General features: G+C 33.3%; 1 protein-coding gene across 1 annotated transcript in view; it reads right to left on the bottom strand.

The window, feature by feature from the left end:
* LOC140446802 (microfibril-associated glycoprotein 4-like) overlaps window positions 1–25,590 on the bottom strand; it is a 35,723-nt gene extending 10,133 nt beyond the window's left edge. Inside the window, exons 1-4 of the mRNA XM_072539394.1 lie at window positions 25,447–25,590; window positions 11,949–12,033; window positions 8,679–8,849; window positions 1,821–2,042 (exon numbers count right to left, since the gene is read on the bottom strand). Coding sequence (XP_072395495.1) covers window positions 1,821–2,042; window positions 8,679–8,849; window positions 11,949–12,033; window positions 25,447–25,515 — 547 coding nt within the window. The 5' untranslated portion in view covers window positions 25,516–25,590. The remainder of the gene's footprint in view (window positions 1–1,820; window positions 2,043–8,678; window positions 8,850–11,948; window positions 12,034–25,446) is intronic.
* Between the last annotated feature and the right edge of the window lie 336 nt (window positions 25,591–25,926).

Raw genomic sequence — 25,926 nt, 5'->3', positions numbered from 1 at the left:
AAATTTAATTTGGTTGAATTTGTGGTTGTTGGTATCGTAAGCGACATGGGCACGGACAATAGAAAAGCCCAAATCAAATCAAAATAACTTAGTTACTTAGTTAGAAAACCGCTCCTTAATAGACCTATTGATCAGAGATAAGGATGAAGACCCAGAACAAGGGACCTAGAAACCCTTGATATCATCGACGAAGACATGAGAAACATCAGAATACGTGCTTGGCAGAGAAAGGAGATGGATTAGGATGACTGTAGAGAAATTCTTGGGGAGGCTAGGACTCACACAGGATTTTAAAGCCAGAATTTCATATACCAATTTTTCCTAATTTGGTTTTAAACGTATTACTAATTATTTTTCCAGTGTGGGTTCTCAGCAACTTATTCAAGCATAAAGTGTAAAGTTATGAAGGCCACAAATTTGTTAATTTATTTCAAATAATAATTTTTTTCAATTTCTCTCGATTTTATTTATTTGTTAACATTCCATTTTGTTTATTTTTCTTCTAAACTAAGGGAAAATTTCCTTGTTGTGTTATGGATATAAAATATTTATGGTATAAGGGGGTTGACGTTTTGAATCTTTTTTAATTCCTTCTATATGCAGCTAGAATATTATTATGTTTATTTAATCTTTCCCAGTCTGCTCTTTTTAATTTATTACTGTCTCAAATTTGTAATTATTTGCAATGTTCTTTTACATATGACAAGAAAATATTTAAAAGCTATGATGTCGCTAACACAAGGTTTATTATTCTAATTTTTGGCATAATTTGTATTTTTCTTGTCCCCATTGCTCGAGAGGGACCTCCCCTAAACCCACATGGCCGCTGCTATGAAAACCCAACATGTCCTTGAAGTTATAATTCCAACATTAATCCAATAAACATTATCTGGAACAAGCAGCCGTAGTAGTCACATTCTACAATCCATACAATCAGCATTTGAATTCACCAAGAAGTTATCCTCCCCAACTATTTTTAGCCAGCAATATTTATTTGCAGCAATTGGTCGCATTGCTCCTATAGTGATCCTTTCGCAAGTTAATATGCTTCTTTTCTAACTTGGCTGCACCGTACTGAAGACGACCAATATTCAGAAATACGTATATACGGTTGTCTTCCATCTTATACACGTATTTTATTATATTTTTTTTCCTTTGTTGCGAGCTATGGCGATATCTTTTATCTTTATTTTACAATCAACTCGCATTAACCTTTTTCTTGTTGTTTGAAACGTTCTAAACGTTTGGCATTCCTTTGCTCAGGTAGCTTAGCTTGCTCTGTGGATGTGTTGGTTGTTGCTCTGTAAACCTGAAAGTCTTCTATCATTATTGCCACAAATTGGTAGCATTGTTCCTGTAGTGATCCTTTCCCAAGTTAATATGCTTCTTTTCTAACTTGGCTGCACCGTACTGAAGACGACCAATAATCAGAATTACGTATATACGGTTGCCTTCCATCTTATACACATATTTTATTATATATTTTTTCCTTTGTTGCGAGCTATGGCGATATCTTTTACATGTATTTTACTATCAACTCACATTAACCTATTTTCGCATATATATATATATATATATATATATATATATATATATATATATATATCTATATATATATATATATATATATATTTATATATATATATATGTATATATACATATTTATATATATATATATATATATATATATATATATATACATATTTAAATATATATATATATATATATATATATATATATATATATATATATTATTTATAAATTATGGTTTTCATACTGTGATTTTTAAAATATTATTTAAAAAAATATGTTAATCTTACCTGTCATCTGATAAATATTCTCAAGTCCTAGCCAAAACTCTCTCTCTAGATGCCCAAACCCAAATTTGTAGTCCCTCCAAAGTTTATCGAAATCTTGAGATCCATCATATCTTTTCTGAATATGGGTCCATCCTCCTCCTTGACTGTCCATATCGCATAGGACAGCAAACGGTTTACTGCTAGCTCTAGGTTTAATTTTATATATTCCAGATTTAATATTTCCTGAAACATATATAAGCTTTATTTTAAAGAGATTGAATATATCGCTATGCACTAACTGATGCAATACAATAACATTCCAGCAAACGAATGGAAAGGTACCTGACGGAACTGTTTAAAGAAAAGGAAAATAAAAATCAAGACAACAACGTAAATTCACTTAAAAATAGAAAGTCATCAGGACTAGACGGAATAACCAAAGAGCTTCTAAAACACAGAGGAGAAAGTATAACCCTAGAGATGACAAAACTTATACAAAAACTAATATTGCACTGCCAGACGCACGAAGAAACAGTATAATGATACCATTGTTCAAGATATGAGATAAAGAAGGACCCAAAAATTTTACAGTTCTAAATCTACTGAACACCGCACATACACTTACCACAAAAGTTCTACCCAACACAATTAATAAACTAACAACTTTATCAGATGAACAATAAGGATTGAGATCCGGAATATCCTGCAGAGGCGCCGTAATTGTAATAAGACAAATCACAGAAATGGTCATCGAGTACAATAAACCAGCATATCGATGTTTTATAGACCAGACAAAGGTTTTCGATCGCATCCAAGTCGAAGACGTCTTATACCTACTGTCTAAAGGAAACATATCAATCAATATTATTCAAACCATCAAAAACATCTGCTTTCATAATAGAATACAGGCAAAGAGAAATAGAAACATAACACAGTGTATATGAGTACAAAGCGGAGTCAGACAGGGTGACTCGTTGAGGCCACTTCTCTTTAATATAATAATGGACGAAATAATACAAGCAGTACGTAAAGGTCATGGTTACAGAATATTAAACAAAGAAATTCAAATATCATGTTATGCAAACGACACCGCATCAATCGCAGAGACAGAAGACGAGCTGCAAAGAATAACACACATCTTCAATACAACATCTAAATACGCACTACGATGTAAAAAATCGAAATTGATGGTAAAATAATAAAGCATTAAGCAAGGGTAAGATATCTGAGAATAATAATAGATATAACTAGTTACGGAGATGTTAAAAAAGAAGTACGAAAACAAAGCTTAAAAGCAAGTAAAGCATCGGGTTCTCTTAATGACACAATCTAAAAGATGAAACACCTAAGACAAGACACAAAAACAAGAATCTATAAAGCAGCAATCAGACCTATATTAACATACACGGCGGAGACAAGACCTGATACATTTAAAATGAATAACTACTAGAAACAACAGAGACGAAAATACTCCGACGAATATCAGGGAAAAGTCCGCTGGATAGGAAGAGAAGCAAAAATATAAGAAGAACATGCGATATAGAAGACATAAATGGATAGTTGACATAACTGAAACAGGAGTGAAACGAACACATTAGTAGAATTACAGAGGATGGGATAGTGCGAATAGCACGAGATGTCACAAAATCGACGAAAAAGTATTGGCAGACCAAGAAAAAGATGGTGCGATGATTTAAACAATTAAGGAGGCTAATATTAAAGGAGAAACAGGCTTTAAAGCCTACAAACAAGAAGGAGAAAAAGAAGCTATGTACTATTTAAATATCTAGACATTATTAGTTAAGAACTTACTAGATCTCCCAGGTTCTAGTAAGTTGTATTTACTGTGAAGGGCCTTAGCTCAGCGGCAAGATACTGGCTCTCTAAACCGGACCACACGAGTTCGAATCTCGGCATCAACAATGACATTTTTATTTCTAAAAATGATACGAAACGTTCACTGTGCTTCGATAGGTAAGTAAAGCTGTTGTTCCCCCTCAGCTAGCAGCTAGCTACTTATATATATATATATATATATATATATATATATATATATATATATACAAGGATTTCCACAGTTTTCACTGTATTCCTTCACTCAACCCTTTTCTCCAATTTTTCCTGTTTAGCCAGTCCCCTTCCTGTAGGTTTCTTCTACTCATTGCTTCGTCCACTTCCTCGCTGAAAGATCTTCGGGGTCTGCCTCTCTTTCTTCTTTCTATCGGGCTCGACTCTGTTATTCTATTTATCCACCTATTTTGGTCTGCTCTTCTGACTTGTCCGTACTAGTTTAACCTCTTCTGTTCGATGTAGTCTATTATGTCGGAGTTCATTCTCATTGTCCTCTTAATCTCCATGATATTAATTCTATCTCTTATTCTTGCTCTTATTTTGTTTTTGGTTTTCTTATTTATTGTCCAATTTTCACACCCATAAGTGAGGATACTTCTTGTCATGGTATTATATATTTTTTTCTTTGTTTTCATGCTGATGTTCTTATCCCATAGTACCGGGTTCAATTTTCGTATGCAGTCTCTTGTTTGTCCTAGTCTATTTTTTATATCTTCCTCCGTTGTTCCTTTGTTTGATATTATGAAGCCTAAATACTTATAATGCAAATGCAAACGAGGGCATAAAAATAAACGGCGAGTTAACAAACAATATAAGATATGCCGACGACACGGTGATCCTTGCCAGTACCATAGACGAATTACAGCAGGTAATGGAAAGAGTTTATTCAGTTAGTGAGGAATACGGCCTGAGCCTCAACGTCAAGAAGACAAAGTGGATGCTGATAAGCAGGAAGCAACAGCCTGCTTGACAGTTACGGATAAGTAACATACTAATTGACCATGTAGAATCTTATGTGTACCTTGGCACCAACGTAAATGCAAAATGGGAACAGGCCACAGAAATTAAGGCGAGAATAGAACGAGCTAGAGCAGCATTTAGCAATATGAAAAAGCTCCTCATAAGCAGGGATTTGTCTCTTCCCCTAAAACTACGTCTAGTTAAATGCTACATTTTTCCGATCTTACTGTATGGTGTGGAGGCCTGGACGCTGACGGAGACGCTCACGAGAAAACTAGAAGCATTCGAAATGTGGGTGTACCGACGCATTCTTCGTATATCCTGGACCGAACATGTCACCAACACAGAGGTAATCCAAAGAATCGGAAAGGAGAAAGAAATCGTGAATACAATTAAACCAAGAAAGCTTGAATATCTAGGCCACATATTGAGACACGATAAGTACCGTCTACTGCAATTGATTGTCCAGGGATAAATAGACAGTAAGCGAGGGCCAGGCAGGAGAAGACACTCGTGGCTCCAAAATCTGAGGAAGTGGTTCGGGCTCACATCGGTCGAACTATTCAGAAGCGCCGCAAATAAGATCAGAATTGCCATGTTAATAGCCAACGTTCGCAACGGACAGGGCACTTGAAGAATAAGAAGAAATACTTATACTTGTCTGTTCCTTTGATTTGTTTACCTTCGTCTATTTCCAGCTGTTTTATTTCTGTGTTCTCCATTGTTAGGTAATCAGTTTTCTCTAGGTTTATTTCCATCCCATTCTTTGTATATTCCTGCTCCAGTTTTCTCATCATAAAACTGAGGTCATCCTCGTCTTGTGCGATCACTATTTGGTCGTCGGCAAAACTTAGCGTATATAGATATTCGTTCCTTACTGGTATACCCATTCCTTCGCACTTTCTTTTCCATGGTTTCAGGGTTTTTTCCAGGAATATTTTGAACAGGGTGGGGGATGTGGAGCAACCCTGTAGTAGTCCCTTTGTCGTCTTAAATGGACTGCATATTCTATTGCCCGTTTTGATAGCTACTTCGTTATTCTTGTAGAGTGCTTTTACCGCGTTTATTAATCTTCGTGAAACTTCGATGACTTCCATTGCTTCCCATAGTTTGGTTCTAGGTATTGAGTCATATGCCTTCTTAAGATCAACAAAAGCCAGATAGACAGATCTATTTTTGGCCATTCTTTTTTCTATTAGTTGTCTGACCGTGTAAATGTGATCTAAGCATGCTTTCGCCGCTGTGAAACCTGCCTGGTCTTCTCCGATTTTATCTTGTATATATATTTCTAATTTTTCCTCTATGGTCTTTCCATACAGTCTGCATATAGACGATATAATGCTGATTCGCCGATAGTTTTCGCAGTTTTTTCTATTTCCTTTCTTGTATATTGATGTCATATATGCTTGGGTCCATTCTGCAGGTAAGTCTTCTCCATTCAGTGCTCTCTCAAACATTTTATGTATCATACGAAATAACTTTTCCGATCCGTTTTTTATCAATTCATTTGGTATTCCGCCGGGACCTTCTGCTTTTTTGTTCTTTAGAGTTTTGATCGTTCTTTTTACCTCAGCTAGGCTTCATTCGATTTCGTCATGTGTGTAGATTTCTATTCCGTCTCTACTTATCTCCCCGGCAAATATGCCATACGATATTTATATTACTAGATTTCTCACTTATTAAATGGTATGTATCAACATGAATGCATTTTGATGAGTTCTCCACTCATGTGGTGAAATTAAGTAAACAAAGAGTCTGGCTAGAAATAAAACGATCACACCAGCTTTTTACGTGAAGCTGTATCTTTCCCGTTGCAATATTTTTCTTTAAGTGGCAACTCTAACGGAGGTTTATTGATGACTTCTGTAAATTTATCTCTATCCTGTGCTTTTTTTTATTAAGGCCTCAAGATCTTCTTTTTATAGTTCCATGACCATTTTTGATCGTTGGATATCATGTTGGCTACCATATTGGAGTGGACTACTGTAAAAAATGAGTTAAACTAAACGACCACTTGGACTTGATAATAGATGGAACAACAAAATAACAGCTGCACTGAACCAAATCAGAACCTAACACGGCAGATCCAGTTACATGATATATATATATATATATATATATATATATATATATATATATATATATATATATATATATATATATATATATGTAAATGGGGTAAACGACCATCCCCACTCTGTGACTGCGGACAACCACAAACCGTCTATCACATTACAGAACAGCGTCCCAAAAGATCCTATCAAAGCAGGTCAGAGGATTTCCTAATGGCGATTCCAGAGTCGATAGACTTTATAAATAAGTTAGATGGTCGTTTGTAAACATACGTATTAGGTTTTATACAAAATATATGTAAATTTAAATGTAAATGTGTCAAGTGCCATACATAAAATAAAAAAAGTCACGTTTTATTTGTAATGAGTGTTTTCAGAGAACAGTTGATATAAAACAGTGAATAGTTTCTAAAAACATTTGTAAAGAAAAACAATTCGGGATTATTTAGAAAGTAAGAAAGTATTATTTGAGAAGTAAGTAAGAATTTGAGTAAGAACTTGGTTTCGAAAATGAGTTTACGGACTTAAGAAAGTATTGTTTAAAATTCTACAAATAATTATACATGGTTAGGTAGCACATACGAATTCAAAATTAATGTACGATATATAATGGGTTGTATATTATTTTCTTCAAAGGTAATGCTACGAATAGATGTTATCGTTTACAAAAAGGCATTTGCCTGGAGCAAAACAAGAGAAAGCTTAGTCGATATCATATCCTGTTAGTTGGGAAAAAAACCAATTACAGTAAACACGCTTGATTTCTTGAAATTTAAAATTGGGAAAATTTGAAGTTTGGTAGTGGGATGAACTTGTATGAATGAATGTTGATTGGCTAGAAAGTATTAGGGGAGGGGAATAGGACAGTCGACTAGAAAATTAAACCAGGAGATTTAAATCATTGTGTTTTTAAGATCGAGAAGAAGAAGTCCAGTTTGAGAACAGTGTGTGAAAATGAAGTATAAGTTTTGGTGTGTGAGTTTAAGTTGTTGAGCAGAATAGTTGTAGACGAATCGAGACCCAAGTCGAGAATCTTAAAATCCTTGTGTCCGAAGAGACTCGTAAATCTGTAAGAAAAGGAAAAAAGTTATGTAAAGTTTCTACAAGAGAACCATTGGAGGCGGAAGACGCAATTTGCGGAAAGAGTCCCATTATGATTATTGTGAAACGGGTCGGAGGTGTTTTTTTTTTTAATTTGGAGAGAAACTGAACAAATTCTGTTTTATGTGTAACAGATTTTGGAGGAAGAAAGCAGAGCCACACGTGTTTTGGAAAATTGGACAGTACTTCCGAAATACAATCCGAAGACTAAGTAAGATCCGTTGGGAGACATCGCAGACAGAAAATAAAAAATATCAGTCAATTTGTTTGTGAAAGAAGCGTTGTATGTACACCATGTATTTTATTTAAACTCATATAATAAAGTAATTGATAAAAAAAAATTAAATTTATAAGTCAGAAAATTTGCGTATAATAAAATTTGTTTGTTTTTTAACAAAGTTAATGAGAACAATTTTGCAGTAAATTAAATAAATTGGTTTTTAAAGGGAAATAACAGAATTAATTTTTCCTCTGCTCTGAGGAATAGATACAATTTTTATGTTGATGGTTATATTATATCGTATTAAAATAAATAATTATTGTTTTAAAAGGTGATAAAGTGTGTTATGCTATTTATTCCCTTTGTCTATCCTAAAGAAAGCCAGCATCCAGGAAATACTAGAAGCTACAAATTGAAAGTAAAATAAATTTTATTGTGTAGTAAAGAACCCTGAGAAATTAAATAATATTTGAATTCAATTAGAATTAACAATAATTAAAACAAAGCAGATCATACTAATATATATATATATAGACGAGGAAGTTACGATCGTAATTTCCTCGTCTATAAGTTTTAATTTGGTTAGTATAATTCCACTTTCAGCACCTTTACGTGTATTTTGACGCCGCCTTCGCGCAGTTCTATGGTCAACAGTGAATACAATATTATACTTACCGTTTCTTTGTATTTCTCTGCAACTTCGAGGATATGTATTGAGTAACTCAGCAGATTCTGCCGATGGAATTAAAAAACATAAAGATGGTTTGCTTGTACCGATAAAATTTTTACATCCTTCCGAAATAAAATTCCTTTCATTGCGATACAGTAAATCCGTTTCAGAGTCTCCTACGAAAAAAAATCTCGTAAGAATTAATACAGCATTTTATTCCTAATTTAACACATATATTTTTTAATACAAAGTTAATTATAATTTGGTCCAAACGATGGACGTAAAGGTTTTAAGTTTTTCTCCTCATTCTTTAAGACCTTTCTTGCCAGGGCGTGGTGACACTCTAAATATTATTAACTTGCTGCGATTGTGTGCCAGAGTCTTCATTTGATCTGTTTACGGTGTTGCAGATCTTCGTCTTGATTTTCGGCCTTCTACCTTTCCTTCTATAACCATTCTTACACCCCACTTCAAAGTTTAAAGGAAATGGACTATAATAAAATTATAGAATTTAAAATAATAGATGAAATCTCAAGGAATCATGAATTTTGGATGAATATTATATGGCGCAACGAATCAAAATTTACAAAAAGATGATTGTTTGAAAGGCACAGTTCACATTATTGAGCATCGTAAATAAACATTTAACAAGAGTTCGTGTTTCAGGAGCGATGAGTGTTTATTGTATTTTGTGCGATCAGAGACAAGTTGATTGTAGCTCGCCACTTTTATGATGAGTGGTTTGAAGTTGCGGCCAAATAATTTTATAATTTTTTATTTTCTGATGACTAATTTTTCATATTTTCAGTTATCTTATTTACTGAATATATGGTCATATAATTTTGTAGATATGCATTTGTTCCAACATTATATTTCTTTATTGAAAAGTTAGTTAGTTGTCATAGTGATCCATTAATATATACAAAAAACTTGGAAATTAAAAAAAAAATTGAATATTGTTAAATTTGTTTATTAGGAATTTAAAGAAGGTAATCTTATACACAACAAAACAAAAATAAAGAGTAATTGTAACAAAAAAGATAAGAAATGTTAATTAACATTTTCATAACATAAATTACACAATGGTGTAACATATTCCAAACACAGATATTTTGTGCATATTTCGTAATAATATTTTGTTTTCCTATTTTTCCGCCAATCACAAACAGCACAAAGGCCTTAAGTCCCGGGTGTTATAAATAACTTATACTTGTTCCGCTGGCAAGTCACATATTTCCCCAAGTCTCATTCTGATGGTTCTGGGTAAGTTGGTAAACATAGTCCGTACTTTTTAAAAGTCCCTAGTTAGTAACATCGGGAGTTGCAGTAAAAATTATTTACGTGATATTTCAGATTCTTCATTTAGACTATTATATCAGGTTTACTTGTGGTAGGATCAATATTATCTCTTTGGTGCATTATAGAGATGAGTATAAAGTTTCGATTATTTTTTTTGGAATAAGCGAAAATAAGGTGATTCCGTTGTAAAATCCAAACATTGAAGAGAAAATGCACCGACTATTATTTTGCACAAATTTTAATGCCAACTGTTTTTTATTTTTTCGAATTATACCCACTAAAGTTATTTTTTTTTATTTAAGGCTATATGCTAGAGGGACACTATAAAACCAATTACCCAGAGTAACACTTCTAAGTGGCTGGTATAAAACTGTTTGGCATCGGAACTAGCAGAAATTTGTATGCCACATTTATTCGGCTTGCTAGGAATGTACTGCCTGAAACTGCATTTTCCTCGAAAACTTCTAGTTTCTCGTCAATGGTAAGATAAGCAGAATAGCAGTTTTTAATGTTTTAATGTAGATGTTCAATTTTTCTAGCAATGTTCGTATTGGAGCCAGCTTATCTACTTGTATTCTTCAATTTCTTGTGTAAATGTTATTAAATTATAATACATGTAAGATAATATTTTAAAAAGTTTTAAGCAACCATTGTTTTGGCTTATTTTGAAAAAAATTTAGAATTCGCAATTTTGAAGGTTTTTTTTATATCCTAACAAAGAAAACATTTCTATTTAACTATGAATACATATAATATTAATAATAAGCGAAAATTAGACAAAAATGGAATTTTTCACAAAACATAGTTATTATTTAAAAACCAAGCCGATAATTCTGGATAAAACGCCCTAGGTTTGCTTAATATTAATATACAGTGTGTCTACTTAAGTTGGCAACATATATGGGAAACTTTTTGGTTATTAATTTTAGTTAATGTCTATCTTGTACATTTTAGCGATGCATTTGGGCAATAAGAATGTAATAGTAGGTTAGATGGGAGACAATACCTTGAAAATTGTTTCAGTGTTTTTTTTCAGTCAATTTATGTTCCTGGAATAGTACTAAAAGACATTACCATTTTTAAAATTCGAATTAATTGTATGTAATTTTAGTTAAAAGTACGGTTATTTTGATATTTTAATGACACTTCCGAACACAGGTTCCAAATTAATTTCCGAAGTCAACATCTTCTTCTTCTTCAAGTGCCATCTTCGTTCCGAAGGTTGGCGATCATCAGGGCTATACGTATTTTCGAAACTGCTGACCGAAACAATTCGTTGCTGCTACAGCTATACCATTCCCGTAGATTCTTTAGCCAGGAGTTTCGTCTTCTTCCTATGGACCTTTTTTCTGCTATTTTCCCTTGCATAATTATTCGAAGCAGTTCATATCTTTCGCCTCTTGTAATGTGTCCCAAGTATTGCAGTTTTCGTTTTTTGATCGTAAATATGACTTCCTTTTCTTTATTCATTCTTCTCAAGACCTCGACATTTGTGACTCTCTCCGTCCATGATATTCTCAGGATTCTGCGATACATCCACAGTTCAAAAGCCTCTAATTTTTTGGTATCAATCTTTTTCAACGTCCATGACTCCATTCCGTAGAACAGCACAGAAAGTACGTAACATCTCATCAGGCGAAGTTTCATTTCAAGGCTCAAATCTCTTCCGCAGAACACTCTTTTCATTTTAGTGAATATGGATCTGGCTTTTTCTATTCTTATTTTGATTTCTGCTGAGCTATCGTTGTCTTCATTTATAAGTCAACATAAAAACGTCAAATAACCAAATTTTCAACTGAAATTGGGGTAATGTTCATTAAAAATAATAAATAATAATAAACTGTTACAAAACATAGCTCCACGATCGTAGAAAAGAAGGGCCTGTAAAACATTTTGCAGCGTTTATCTTAATTAGGAATAAATTAATAATTAATCTTAAATTCTGACTTTTTCTTATTGTAATTTCACGAACTTACCCAAATCATTGTTCAACGTGTTTGGCCTGACCTCGATTTTAATGTCCAATGAGCTTCCTTGCAGTCCATTAATAGTATAGAAACCCTGCAATAAACATAAGTTGTTTTTTTTTTAATATTTTCCAGTTATCTCCTTACTGCTTCATTTATTATATTTTCTAAATACAAATTAGAATTAATAAATTAGGAATAAATTCTAATTGGACAATTATAGAATTATTAGCTTATTATTAATGTTGTATAAACTGTTTGAAATTGTTTGTGAGTATTAGAATCTGGATTTCTAAGCAAAATACTTATGGTAAATAATAAAAGATTTGTAAATAAAGCTTTTAACAAACCACTGCCGGTCCTAAGCCCAAGTAGAGGGGAAAGGCTGCGCAGTGGGGTTGACAACCCACTTAAAAAGAAACACTGTTTGCCTCGGAATACAGGACGGAACTTCCGGAAACGACTCAAGCTACGAAACATGGTTTAATATTCTGGAAACTGGAATGTGAGGACACTAGATAAACCAGGAGATCTAACCGTACGTCTGCAAGAACTAAAAAGATATAAGCTCATGATTACTGCTCTTCGAGAGACAACATGGCTGGGGAAGGGTGTCAGGGACACTAAAATACACACAATTTTTTATAGTGGAAAGGAACAAGGAAGCAACGTATGTGGTGTTGCATTTGTAGTAGATAATGATTTTAAGTCAAAAATCATAGACTTTCAGGCAGCCAGTGAAAGAATATGCAAGTTAAGAATTTGCACCCACTTCTTCAACCTAACAATGATAAACTATTACTGCCAAAAAAAAAGAACAAGAACAGCATACAAAGAAAAGCTTTTACCAAAAGCTGGAGATAGTACAATGTGTCCAAAAGTGGCATTAATATTATAATGAGTGATATAAATGCTAGAATAGGCAAGGAGTCGCAGTTCTAAGCCAAAACAAAAAAACACCCACTGCACAATAAAACAAACCAGAATGGGAAGTTTTTAATAAATTTTGCCACCACTAAAAACACGATTATAAGTTCCGCATGCTTCCCACATAAAGACATATACAAAATGACATGGATTTCATCAGATGGAATCACAACCAATCAAATCGACCATGTGCTGATAGAAAAAAGGGCAGCCAGTAATATCTCAAATGTAAGAATACGACGAGAAGCATGCTGTATATCAGACCATCTTCTACTCCAAACCAAATTAAGATGCAAAATATTCAGCAGTGTAAAGAGAAGTTTGAAAAAGAAGTCGCAAATGAGTTAAGGACGCTAGAACTGCTCTCCATAGAGTGCAAATTGAATAATATCAAAATAGCACTACTGACAGCGGCAGCGTCCACCATGGGAAACAAGAAAAAGGCGAGAAGAGAAGCATAGTTCGATGACAAGTGCAGACAAGCAATAGAGGAAAGAAATGAAGCACAGAAAATGTATATAACAAGAAGAACACGGGAAAATTAAACATCGTTTGAAGTCGCAAGACGGAAAACAGACAAGACATGTAACAATAAAAAAGAGCCTATCAAAATGGACAAATAGAAGAAGTGAAAGACAATTTCGGAAACAACGAAATTAATGGGGTTTATGAATATTTAAAACAGATAAAAAGTGGGTATAAACCTCAAACAAGTCTATGTAAAGATGAAAGTGGGCAAATAATCAGTGACCAATTGAAAGTCACAGATCCTGAAACCATTATTTTCAGACCCTACTTGGTATACAAGTTAAGTAGAAGAGAATAAAGTATATAATGAAGTAAAAGCTCCAACCATAGAAGAGGTTCTTGAAGCTATTAAGGCCCAGAAAAACAATAAAGCCGCGGAAATTGACGAAATACCAGCAGAGTTGTATAAGGTAGGTGGCGACCACTTAGCAAGTCACATCCACGCCCTCATCAAAGACATACGGCAAGAAGAGAAAATATCCGACGACTGGAAGAAAAGTAAAGTATGCCCGATTTATAAAACAGAAGACAAACTCCAGTGCAAAAACTACCACGGAATTTATCTACGATGTACAGCAGATAAAGTCTTCACGTATATTAGACACCAGCAGCTCCAACCATCAGCAGAAAATATTATTGGAAAGTATCAGACGGGCTTCCGAATGAAAAGATCGGCAGTGGTTCAAATATTTACAGTCAAACAAATCTTAAGTAAATCATGGGGACATGACATTGATGTTCACAACGTGTTTGTAGACTTCAAACAGGCATACGACTCACTCAAAAGGAATAAACCCTACAAAATATTGGCTGAATTGGCAATGCCACACAAGCTAATTAGACTTATTAAAGCCACAATGGATGAAACTCAGGAATGTGTACGAATACAAAACCACCAGACAGACTTTTTTAAAATTTAAATCCCGATTTTTGCCCACTTGATTTTAATTTCCAAGCTAAATTTCCTGGAATTGAAAAAAAAAGCGCAACAAATTTTGTGTGTCCGCTGCTACTTAATCCTCCTTCTTTTGGTCTTGCTTACTGTATTTTACTATCTAGAGCTCTTTTTGCCAATCTTTCCGTTTCCAGCTTTTGTTTTGTGTCTTCTGTCATCACCCATGTCTCGTATCCCTAACATAGTATTGGTCTGATAATAGTTTTGGAAACCCTGATTTTTGGATTTTAAATACACTGAAGTGTGTATTTTTGGAGCAAAACATATGGGCTAATAAAAGGTAAGCTTTGTTTTCCCTTACTATTTTTTTGTAAATTTGTGGTTCTTCTGTTTCATCCATGTTTAATGCAACTCGCAAATATGTGAAACTTTCTACAGTTTCTATATCGTTCTCTAATTTAACTTTACGTCTGTTATCTCTAGTTAGCTCTTGCCTGTGTTAGCTTTGTATCTTTTGTATATATATCTCTAGTCCGGTCTCCTTTTAATTGTGAATATATTTCTGCCGTCTCTTCTGTTCTGCGAGATGATATGATAATAATGATGATGATAATGTTATCGGCATAGGTGGCAATCTGTATTGATTTATTTGTTAGAAGACTACCTCTTCCTATATTTAGCTGTCTTATCACATATTTAAGAGCCAGGTTGAATAGTGCCATAAGCCAGCTTGACTTCTTATTGTAATCCTTTAACTGTTGAAAAGTTTTCAGTGAACTCATTTTGTACTCTGACAGTTGCTGTTGATAATAATTGCTGTTGACGATTGACATGTCCACAGTTGCTTTTACTAGTCGGTTGTATTTTTGGTGATGTTAAGGCTATGCAATATTTTATATAACTTTCTTCTAATAATTAAGTCGTGGGCCTGTTTAAAATCTATGAATATAATTTGGATGTCAATGTAGTATTTCCACGATTTTGTTTAGAATGTGTTTTACTGTGAATGATGAGTTGTAGATCATCCTTGTCGGAGACCGTTTTGATATTACCCGACGATATTTTCAGTTAGTTGTATGAGTCGTTTGTTTAGTATGTAAGTAAAAATTTTGTACGATGTGCACAAAAGCGTTTTCGCGTTTCAGTCCATCCTCTTTTTATGGATTGAGCATTTTATCCCTGTTTTCTAGATGATGAGTTATTCATGCTTGTTATTCTTTTGTTCTCGTATTTCTTGTTTTACTTCTTCCATTGTCGAGGGTTCTATATTTTCGAAGTCTACCTCAATGTGTTGCATGTGTCTATGCTCTTCATTTTTTTGTATACCTAGAAAAGTTTGGAAAACGGATTTCTAGACTGATTTTATTTCTATTGGATGGCTTTGCTCGTGGCTGGCTTTGATTTGCCCCTCTTGATTTCTGCATAGATTTGGTCGGGGTTTGCATCCTTTTCTTAAATTTCCCAAATTTCTATACGGTTCCCTTATATCCTTGCTTTGGAGATTTTCTCTATATTACCGTTTTCGTATTTTCTTTTCTGTGTTCGACATATTTTATCGCCACTCCGTCACAAATATATTTTTTGTTTCCTCATTTCTTTTCTATATGACCTGGTTACACTCTTCATTGGACCATTCTTTTTTTGTTTATTTTTTTGCCTTGATCTTTCTAGCTGTGTCAATTACTTTTGTTTTAATTTCTTCTCAATGTTCTTTGGTGCCTAGGTACTTTGGTGCCTGGGTATTTGTAATTGTTTGTATTTTTTTTGTCTCATAGTTCTGTTTAATATCTTGTTATCTCATTTTTTATATATTTACTTGTTCTGTTGTTTGTTCCCGTCTGTCCTTTTAGTTTCGCTGAATTCTGCATCTGTATTTTATTTTTATTGGGAGATGGTCAGATCCGAATCATGCTCTTCTTCGGCTCTTCACAAATAACTACAGGGGTATAAAATTAAGAACTAATTAAAAATTAATATCTTAAAAGAGTAAACCTGAAAGAAGAGTTACCAAGTTGTAAATAAGTTTAGTGAGAGTGACGAATTTATGAAATGTGATGTTATGGACACACGACACACGGGAAAATAATGCAAAGAAACATAGAATATGGACGAATTCATGAAGTAAATAAAAAATTAAATAGACAAGTACATAGAGGACAAAACTACACTATTCTTCGGTTTATTCATAACATTGTAGCATTTACAAATTCTTTGATATATAAATTCCTTGATACATATATTGGAATTCCCTCGTATATGTATTAAATTAAAATCTTCTCATATATGCATTATAATAACAAAGAATTTGTTCCATGTTTCTTAGTTTGTTTCTTTCAAGTTAAAACCCAAATAATATTTCGTTCTTTTCACGTCGCCAAGTCGATAACAAATCATTTTGTTGTTTGTTTATGTCACAGGCGCAAATTCTTCGATATTTTTTCTTTGATCGTTAAACCGCCCGATACTGCGTTTTTAAATTATTTCAATTCATGTTTGTGTTTGTTTATACCCAGCATTTTGTTTATTGTAACTTATGCGATGAATTTTAGAAGATAATTATTTATTTTTACTTGAGTCGCTGTAAAAGACAGTCGGCTTAGGTCTGGATCCAAATTCATTCGTCGAATTTGTCAAGTTTTCTCTTTTGCAGCTTTTCATGGAAATCTTCGTCTTACGTTATGGAAAGTGATTTAAGTGGCGGTTAATGGTAGCAGTTTAATCTGTATGCAGTCTAATTCTACCTGTTCCTGTTTTTTAAGAGGCAGAGTCCAAAGTTTTGTGTTCAGTGCCGGCTTCGGCCTCAAATGATCGGTCCAATTCGCAGTGTGAGATGCAGTCCTTTTGTTTGTGTGTTCGTGTCCAGAGAGTTCAACTCCAGTTTCCAACCTCAGCAACTTAAATTTATAAAGTAAAATCCAGGTAACTTTTTGTGTATGAATTTCAAAGTAAGGTAGACATTTTTTGACGTGACAACGTCTTAAATTAGGTTGTGGCTCGGAGTCACTCATGAAAAAGTGTAACGCCCGCTCACGTCTATTACGATGAGTCACCGAACGAGAGAGAGGCCCGCCGGACCGGCGAATGCCTTGCGTTTCTCTCCCACTCAAACATGATCGGTCCGCTGAGCGCGCAGCACTAGAGAATTAGGCGCGTTGAATCGGTGAAAATCACTCAAATAGAAATTAGTTAAGTTTAAGTTTACATGTACAATGTTTTAGTAAACAAAATATATTTCTATAGTTAAAATTTGTGCAATTCTTATTTTCATTCAATTCCTTGTTCCTATTGTGCAATTTAATAATATTCATATCAATAAATATTCTACCGAGAAAAAGACGTTGTCACGTAAAATCTTCGCCCGTAAAACCGACTTTACAGGCAACCGATTTTTTTTTAAATAACAATAATTGCTTTCATACAGGATAAAAATTGTAATATTTAAAGTTGTAAATTTTATGGTTTAACTTTAGCTGTCATTTTAATTGTTGTGTTAAATTTAATATTAACTTATGACAGCTCGTTTTAATATTTTTGATATTAATTTGTTTTGTTAAAAAAAAAGGTTAACCTCCATGTAGTAATAGTTTTGAAAGTTTTTTGTGGCGTTTCCCAGTTGTAAACAGATTGTTAATTTTTTTTCTTATCATTTTGTTTATTTTTTTTTAACTAACCCTTTTTTGAGTTTCATTTAAAAAGGATATGTTTTTCATTTTTAATAATTATTTCGATAGTTACAACTAGTTGTTATAATAGTTAAAATTAGGCACCTCGAAGTGGCGTCCTTTTTAAATTACTAGAGGTGTTTCCTGTTTCCCTTCTGTGTTTTGTTTTGTTGGTCCCAAGAGATTTATGACCTTTTGTTTTATTTTTTGTAGTTGTTCCAATTCGACCCCTTGCCATTTACTTATCCACGACCCCAGCTCTCCTAACAAACCCTGAGTGCTGTTCGCACAAGTAACGATTATTTTGCTTGCCCTATCTCCACCCCCAGTAGTTTCTGTCCCCAATTTGCCACCCCTTATAATAATACCCCATGTGGTAGGAAAAATATATTTCGTTACAATACAGTTCATCATGAAAAAAGACTGGGCTCTATCCAAACAACTTTTCCTGTTAGGAGATATTCCTACTTGTAATGTGATAAAGAATTTGAACTTCAAATCAAATCAAAAATCAAAAGCCGAACTTTTTCAAGACTAAACAGAAGTGTATAAAACAGATAGATGAAAACCATCACCGTTTCATGTTGAAAAATGTCCTCAAGGGTATTTTTGAAAGTGGACTGATTATTTACGCAAGCATTATAAAAATAAATGTCCTTGTCTAACTTAACCCATTCACGAGGTAAAGACTGTTAGAGATCATCCTCGTCTTTTGTACTACAGAACAACATTCAATGGAACTTGGAAGACCACAGTAATAACACAGCAGATATTGACTACCCCCAAATTGCCAGAAATCGAATTTGAGCTACGTCCATATGCTTATACAGGTAAAACCTCCCAATTAATTAGTTTTATAAAGCTATCTTTTTCTAGTTATTTTCTAGCATTTCTGCCGATCAGTCAAGCGAAATATGCAGACCTGCAGCGTTTAAAAAAATTTTGTGGTTCAGATGCCCAACGTTATTTTGATGAACTTCCACATCAATAATTTAGAGACCCATTATTCCCAGACGCTAGTGTAGACGCTATAAAATTGTTGAAAAAAAAACTATTTTTAAGTTCTTTTACATTATTTTTATAATAATCGTTGTTTGTTTTCTGAAATAAAATGCATGTTTGTAGCAACGTTGTTACTACTTTTCTTGACATACCTCCTTTTTTACTTTAATATTTTGAATTAATGAATAAAATTTTTAAATATTTGGCAAAATAAAGAAAGTAGAATAATGTTTAACCTCTGGCACTACCTTGATCACTGCAAATGACAAGACTATATTCTTTGTGCTGTTTTGAAGTATTAAAATCGCCTTATTTCAGCATGTGTTATTTCTGACATTCCTTTTTTCTCTGTACCTTTCAGATGCAATACCCCTGCCATAATACCAAGTATACCATAAAAATATTAGAAATCATACATAAAAAACAGAACCGAAGTAAATCCCATAGACATTACAACTGCAATAAAATAAGGGGATTTATTAAATAAGCCCACTTATATTTAGTCTCATATTAAACGAGGTCGCAAAGACAAAAAAGTATATGGAATAAGAAACAAAAAAATTAATAATATGCTACGCCAACGACGCACTTCTAATAGCAACACAAAAATAAAAATGATTTATAATGAATGACACACCAGTCTAATATCAAAGCCAAGGAATTTAGCATAAAAACTAATATCAAAGAAACAAGTAAGGTGAAAACTGGTGATTAAAGATCAAGTGATAGAACAAGCAATGAAATTTAAATATCTGGGAATAAACTTTTTCAATAAAAATAACACTGAAGAAAAATTAGGACCAACCTGCTTTAGTATGTTACGAAGGATTCACTAACACAAGCGTTAAACTCTTTTGGTTTCCGAAGAACATCACACTAAGACTGAAGATCTAAGAAAAATCCTTCTAGAATTTAACGATGCCAATGGAATTGGTTTAACTAAGATAGAAGCAGATCTTGCTGTTTTTAAGTCTTTTCTCACTTAGGAAACTATTTACCTGCAAAGATCAAGTGAAAGTCACTATTTCGTTCTATCTTTAAAACAAAATTTTTAAATAAAACGACGTGTTCTATGGGACTAGAAACCTCAAATTATTTTAGTGATGGCATAGTTTTAATTAATATTCTTTCTATTAATATGAATTAGAAGTCAAACGAGTCTTTTTTTACCATCACAACTGCTACGTATGATCGCCCGAGTTCAGCACATGCCGGCACTGTACTTCTTTCTACAACTAATGATTTCTTTCCTATAACAAAATATGACTTTCTGTTAAATAAAGCTTTTTTTTAGTTTTTATCGATTTATAACAAGAATCTTAATCTATACACTATTTGCTTTTATAATCACCTGATTTTTCTACGGAACTATTTTTTCAGAACCTGCTAAATTTGTTAGACCACCTGCCCAATAAAACCAGAGAAATTATATGCGGTGACTTGAATATTAATTACACTGTTGCTTGTGCTACCCTTGGTCAATATATTAGAATTGTATGGTATTACAATATACGTTAATTCTTTTTCAAGAATTGCTAAAACAACATCTACCATAATTAATTATATTGTCTCAGATTTCTCACTCCTTGATATACGCTCCACAATTAATAATGCAATACTATCTGATCACGAAGCAGTATATACCAAGTTTAACACTCTTAACAAACCATCCTCGTAAACCCAACGTTTGGGTAGGATTTTTTCCGCTCAAAACTTTCGTAAATTCCAAAATTTGTGCTTGACTTCTGGTTGGCAGTTTCCCTCTGTGGACATAGACTATAATTTCAGTGATTTTTTGGATAGGCTTGTTCGTATTTTCAATAAGGTATTTCATCACAAACCCTGAACTACTAAAGGTATCCGCATATCAGCCAAAAATATGCGTTTACTACTGTATATCAAGAAATTTACTACCAACGTCTTTGTCACTAAATATATCTTCAAGTATAGAGGAACCTATCTAAAACTTATCAAACCAGCTAAAAAAAATGTACTATCAAAATCATCTGAGAAGCTCTGTAAATATTGCAAAAGAAACTTGGTCCATAACAAACGATCTACGAAATAAAACTAATACAACTTAAACATTTTCTCTTTCAAACCCTGAAAATCTAAATGAATACTTCGTTTATGTGAGTAAAAATATAACATCAACTATTTTGCCACAACAAGATTCTATTTAAATCTCCACAATTTAAAAAAGGTATCGAATCCATTCTTTATAAAACCAGTTGATAACATCTGAACTGATCCAAACAATTAGTAGTATCAATAGCAAATCTTCCTGTAATAGTGTTAGACTATCCACAAAAATGTTCTTAAATCTCCCAAAAAATTTGTTGGAAGTCCTGGTCTTACTTATTAATGATTCCGTTAAAAAAGTTATATTCCAGAGTGCCCAAAGATAATCATTATTATTCCTCTTCATAATAGTGGTAAAAATTGACTGTCTGCAACTATAGACCTATTGCCTTACTAATGACTACCGGTCCTATCCAAAATTATTGAAAAACTTATAAACGTCCAACATTTTATCACAAAGTCAGTTCGGCTTTTTATCTAATAAATGTTCCAGTGATGCTATGTTTTCTGTACTACATGAGGTATATCAAGCATTAAACAATAATCTTTACACTATCACTGTTTTTTGTGACTATGCCAAAGCTTTTGATTGGAATCACGACATTTTAATAAAAAAACTAAATTTCTACGGAATTCAATCTTAATCGACGACTAGGAAACAACAGTTAGAACAAACGATACTGAATTTACTCACAAAAGCTTTGTACGTGAAATACCACAAGATTCAATATTGGGTCCTCTACTTCTTCTAATCTTAATAAATGACATCGCTAACTTAAAAATTAATAACTAAATTTTTCTTTTTGCTGATGATACCAGTATCACCTGGAGGAACTCTTATATCACAACTCTGTACGCAATTGTAACTACTGATCTACTTAATATAAAAATCTAGTCCGACTCTAGTTTACCCTCTTTTAACGTGGATAAGACAGTAGCATTATCCTATAAAGGAGCTATTGAATAAGATTATAGAAATAATATGCAATAAGCCTATAAGAAATAATTGCAAGAAATTATTGCAACGTAGAGCAGCAATTCTTCAAAACCTCTATATTGAAGCCAAGTAAGAATATACTTACAACAACCAAATGTAAGAAAAAAGAGTGGATGACCAAGGAATTTCTAGAGTTGAAGAATAAAAGGAGAAAAAACAAAACCACCAATACCATCCGCTATAAACAGCTTCAAAACCAAATAAGAAGAAAAATTAGGGAGGCTAAAGAAACCTACTTATCTGAAAAATGTAAAGAAATAGAAGAACTGCAAAACAAATATGACAACTTTAATCTACATAAAAAAGTCAAAGAACTAGCCGGAGTAGGAAATAGAAGAACCTTAAATATATTGCTTGACAAAAATGGAAATATTATATTGGAGACAGAACAAAAACTACGACGATGGAATGAGTACATCAAGGAATAATGTCGTGACCAGAGAGAAGCTAGTACATAATATGAACATAGCCAAATGGAAGATGTAGGCTCAGAGATAACCAAATTAGAGGTTAGTCAGGCATTAAACTCAATGAAAACCAATAAATCGGCTGTTCCAGATGAATTACCAAGCGAGCTATTAAAGATGGTCAACGAGAAAAAACTGGACATAATAGTAGAACTGTTCAGCGCTATCTGTACTACGGGAATCATCTCTAGAGAAATGATGACATCAGCATTTATGTGTTTGCCAAAGAAAGTGAATGCTAAACAGTGCAGTGATTATCGAACCATAAATTTAATGTCATACCTTGAAAATTTTGTTGAAAATTATCCACGCAATGGTATGGGTACCAGAGACGCATTATTCTACTTCAAAGTGCTGACACAGGGATGTTTGGATGTTAACCGTCCTCTTTACGTCTGTTTTATAGACTACAATAAAGCGTTTGATAAAGTAAAACATGACCGACTTAAGAAAATTCTAAAAAATAAATACCTAGATGAAAGAGATTTAAGGCTAATAACAAACCTTTACTACAATCAGCTAGCAATATTACGAATTGAAAAAGAAACACCTGAAGAAATGGAAATAAAGAGAGGAGTCAGGCAAGGCTGCATACTATTGCAGCATTTATATTGCAGCATACTATTGTGTTAAGGCTGCATACTATCACCTCTATTATTTAACGCGTATTCTGAAGAGGTAATTCGGGAAAATCTAAAAGATGAAACAGTCGGCATAAGTAAATGGAGCTTTAGTTAACAACATCAGATATGCAGATGATACAGTAATGATAGACGATAGTTTACAAGACCTGGAAAAACTCATAAGTAAAATAGTAATGAGTAGTAGGGAGTACGGACTCTCGCCCAATATCAAAAAGACGAAGTTTATGAAAATTTGTAAAAACAACCATAATACTAACGAAATCTTGATAGTAGAGGGCCAGCAGATCGAAAGAGTAAAAAAGTACACTTACCTAGGAACACTTATAACAGAAAATAATGACTACACTGCAGAAATCGAAGTCAGAATCGAAAAAGAACGTTCTAATTTTATGAAAATAAAAAAGGTCCAATGTGGCAAAGATTTAACATTAGCTCTTAAAGTACGCCTAACAAAATGTTACGTATACTGTGTACTATACTATGAAGAGGAATCATGGACGTTAAATCTAGACACAATGAGACGACTTAACGCCGTTGAAATGTGGACCTATAGAAGAATTATGAGGGTTTCCTGGGTAGATAAAGTTACGAACAATGAAGTACTGAGAAGAATAGGTATAGAGAAGGAAGTTGAACTTACAATTAAAGAACAAAAGCTACAGTATCTCGGACATGTGATGCGGGACGAGAAGTATGGCATCCTGCGACTCATAATATAAGGAAAGATAGATGGCAGAAGAAACATCGGAAGAAGACGAATTTCATTACATAAGAACCCGGTAGAATGGTTTGGATGCAGATCAAAACAACTATTTAGAGCTACTGCTTCAAAAATTAAAATAGTTATGGTGATTTTCAACTTCCGTAGCGGAGATGGCACCTGAAGAAAAAGAAGATAAAGGAGCTCTTTTACCCTTGCTTTTTAAAAACAGCCAGATCAGTATTGTTGATGGAATTTTTATAGTCAGCAACCTAAATGGTACCTGCATATTGAATTATTAAGTAAAAAACTAGTTTCAGCCTGCTATTCAATACGATCTGTTTCAAAGGAAATCATAAAGCATCTTCTAAAATAACATATTTTTCTTTGTTGGAGTCTCATCTTCGATATGGTCTTCCTTTTTGGGGTTCTAGTACAGCTGCACAATCTGATGATATTAAAAAAAATAAGGTAAATTTTTGTCCTCAGAAGACACATTGCAGAAGCTACTTAAAAAATCACGAGATTTAAACTCTTCCCTCTTTATATATTTTAAATACTGATTGCTTAATTCCTAAACACCCATATATTTTTCCATCAAGACCTAATAATGACTACTTCACCAGAAATTGAACTTTTGATGTGTATTTACCGATCCCGTCCACTGAGTTAGTAAAGAAATCTATATTATACTCGGCAAAAAAAATTATACAACTATCTCCCTTTGCAACTTAAATCTGAAATTTCTTTCGTTAAGTTCCGTAAAATGACAAAAGCCTATCTATCTGAAAGACCATATTATTTAGTGGATGAGTTTCTTAACAAATAACTGAGAACTTACAGTACATTTATGTAAAAGTAACTAAAATATTTTTTTTATAGAATTGGGTATCACATGCAGATGCAGCAACTTAAACTTATGAGTTTGTAAGGTTTTATTATGCAATTTGCAATTTATTTAAATTTTGCAATGGATTGTGTATCTTATTATCTTCCATTTTGTGATATTGACGATCTATGAAATTTCAGTAAACTTTAAATTTTCATTGGTATGTTTCTGACATTTTGTAAGATTTGTCCATAAAATTGTACAATGTTCAGTGACAATAAAGCATATTTCTATTCTATAGCAGCAAAAGAAAGCAGAGTAGCGGGTACCTTAGCGACACAATCTGGAGAACCAGAAACTTAAAAACAAACTAAAAGTAATAATATAAAAGTCTGTAATTCGACCAGTCATGACATATAGGTACCGCAGAAACAAGAACCACACACACACACACACACACACCTACACACACACACACGCACACACACACACACACACACACACCAAAAAAACATATTTGGAGAGAACCAAAATAAGGATCCTAAAAAGAATAACACGAGTAACACTTCTAGACAGAACAAGAAGTAATGAGATTAGAGACATATACAAAATAAACATTAATTAATAAGTGTAACGAAGAAAAAGAAAATAGAACAGCTACATCGGTCATTTGGCAGAGAAAAGAATAGTTCCAACTCATGAGCAAAACTTAAATTTGTTGACAAATTCGGTATAAAGCTGTAATGAGTAATTTAATACTAAAACGTAACTTACCCTGCTTACATTAACAGCGTTTTCACCAACTGCCGCATACACTAGAATAATGATGGCTACGGAGATCATTGTGATTTAATAAAATGAAATGAGATTGAATGACTATTTATAATATGCGACAAGATAACGCAAGTCACAATTTAACCTTTTATCTCTATTATAACACCTACCGACTAAAGTTTCTAGGTTTTTATTATCAAACGGGAAATACGGGTGTCACAATACGACTTTGATTGTTTTTATCAATATTGTTTTTACTGTTTCAATCAACTAATTGATCGTTAAAGTAAATCTTGCCAATTTGATCATTAATTTAAGTAAATGTTAATTATGTAGACCATCTTATGAGTTTCTAGGGTTCGTAGTCGATGAAAAACAGACAAGTCAGTACCTGATAATACCACCCAGATTAGACACCTTATCGGTTTAAACGGGTATTATCTCTCTCTATTCTTCCATCTCGAATATGTTAAAAAGAAA

The sequence above is a fragment of the Diabrotica undecimpunctata genome, chromosome 7, assembly GCF_040954645.1.
Source record: "Diabrotica undecimpunctata isolate CICGRU chromosome 7, icDiaUnde3, whole genome shotgun sequence".
NCBI classification, from domain to species: domain Eukaryota; kingdom Metazoa; phylum Arthropoda; class Insecta; order Coleoptera; family Chrysomelidae; genus Diabrotica; species Diabrotica undecimpunctata.
This window is presented reverse-complemented; position numbering and strand designations above follow the sequence as displayed.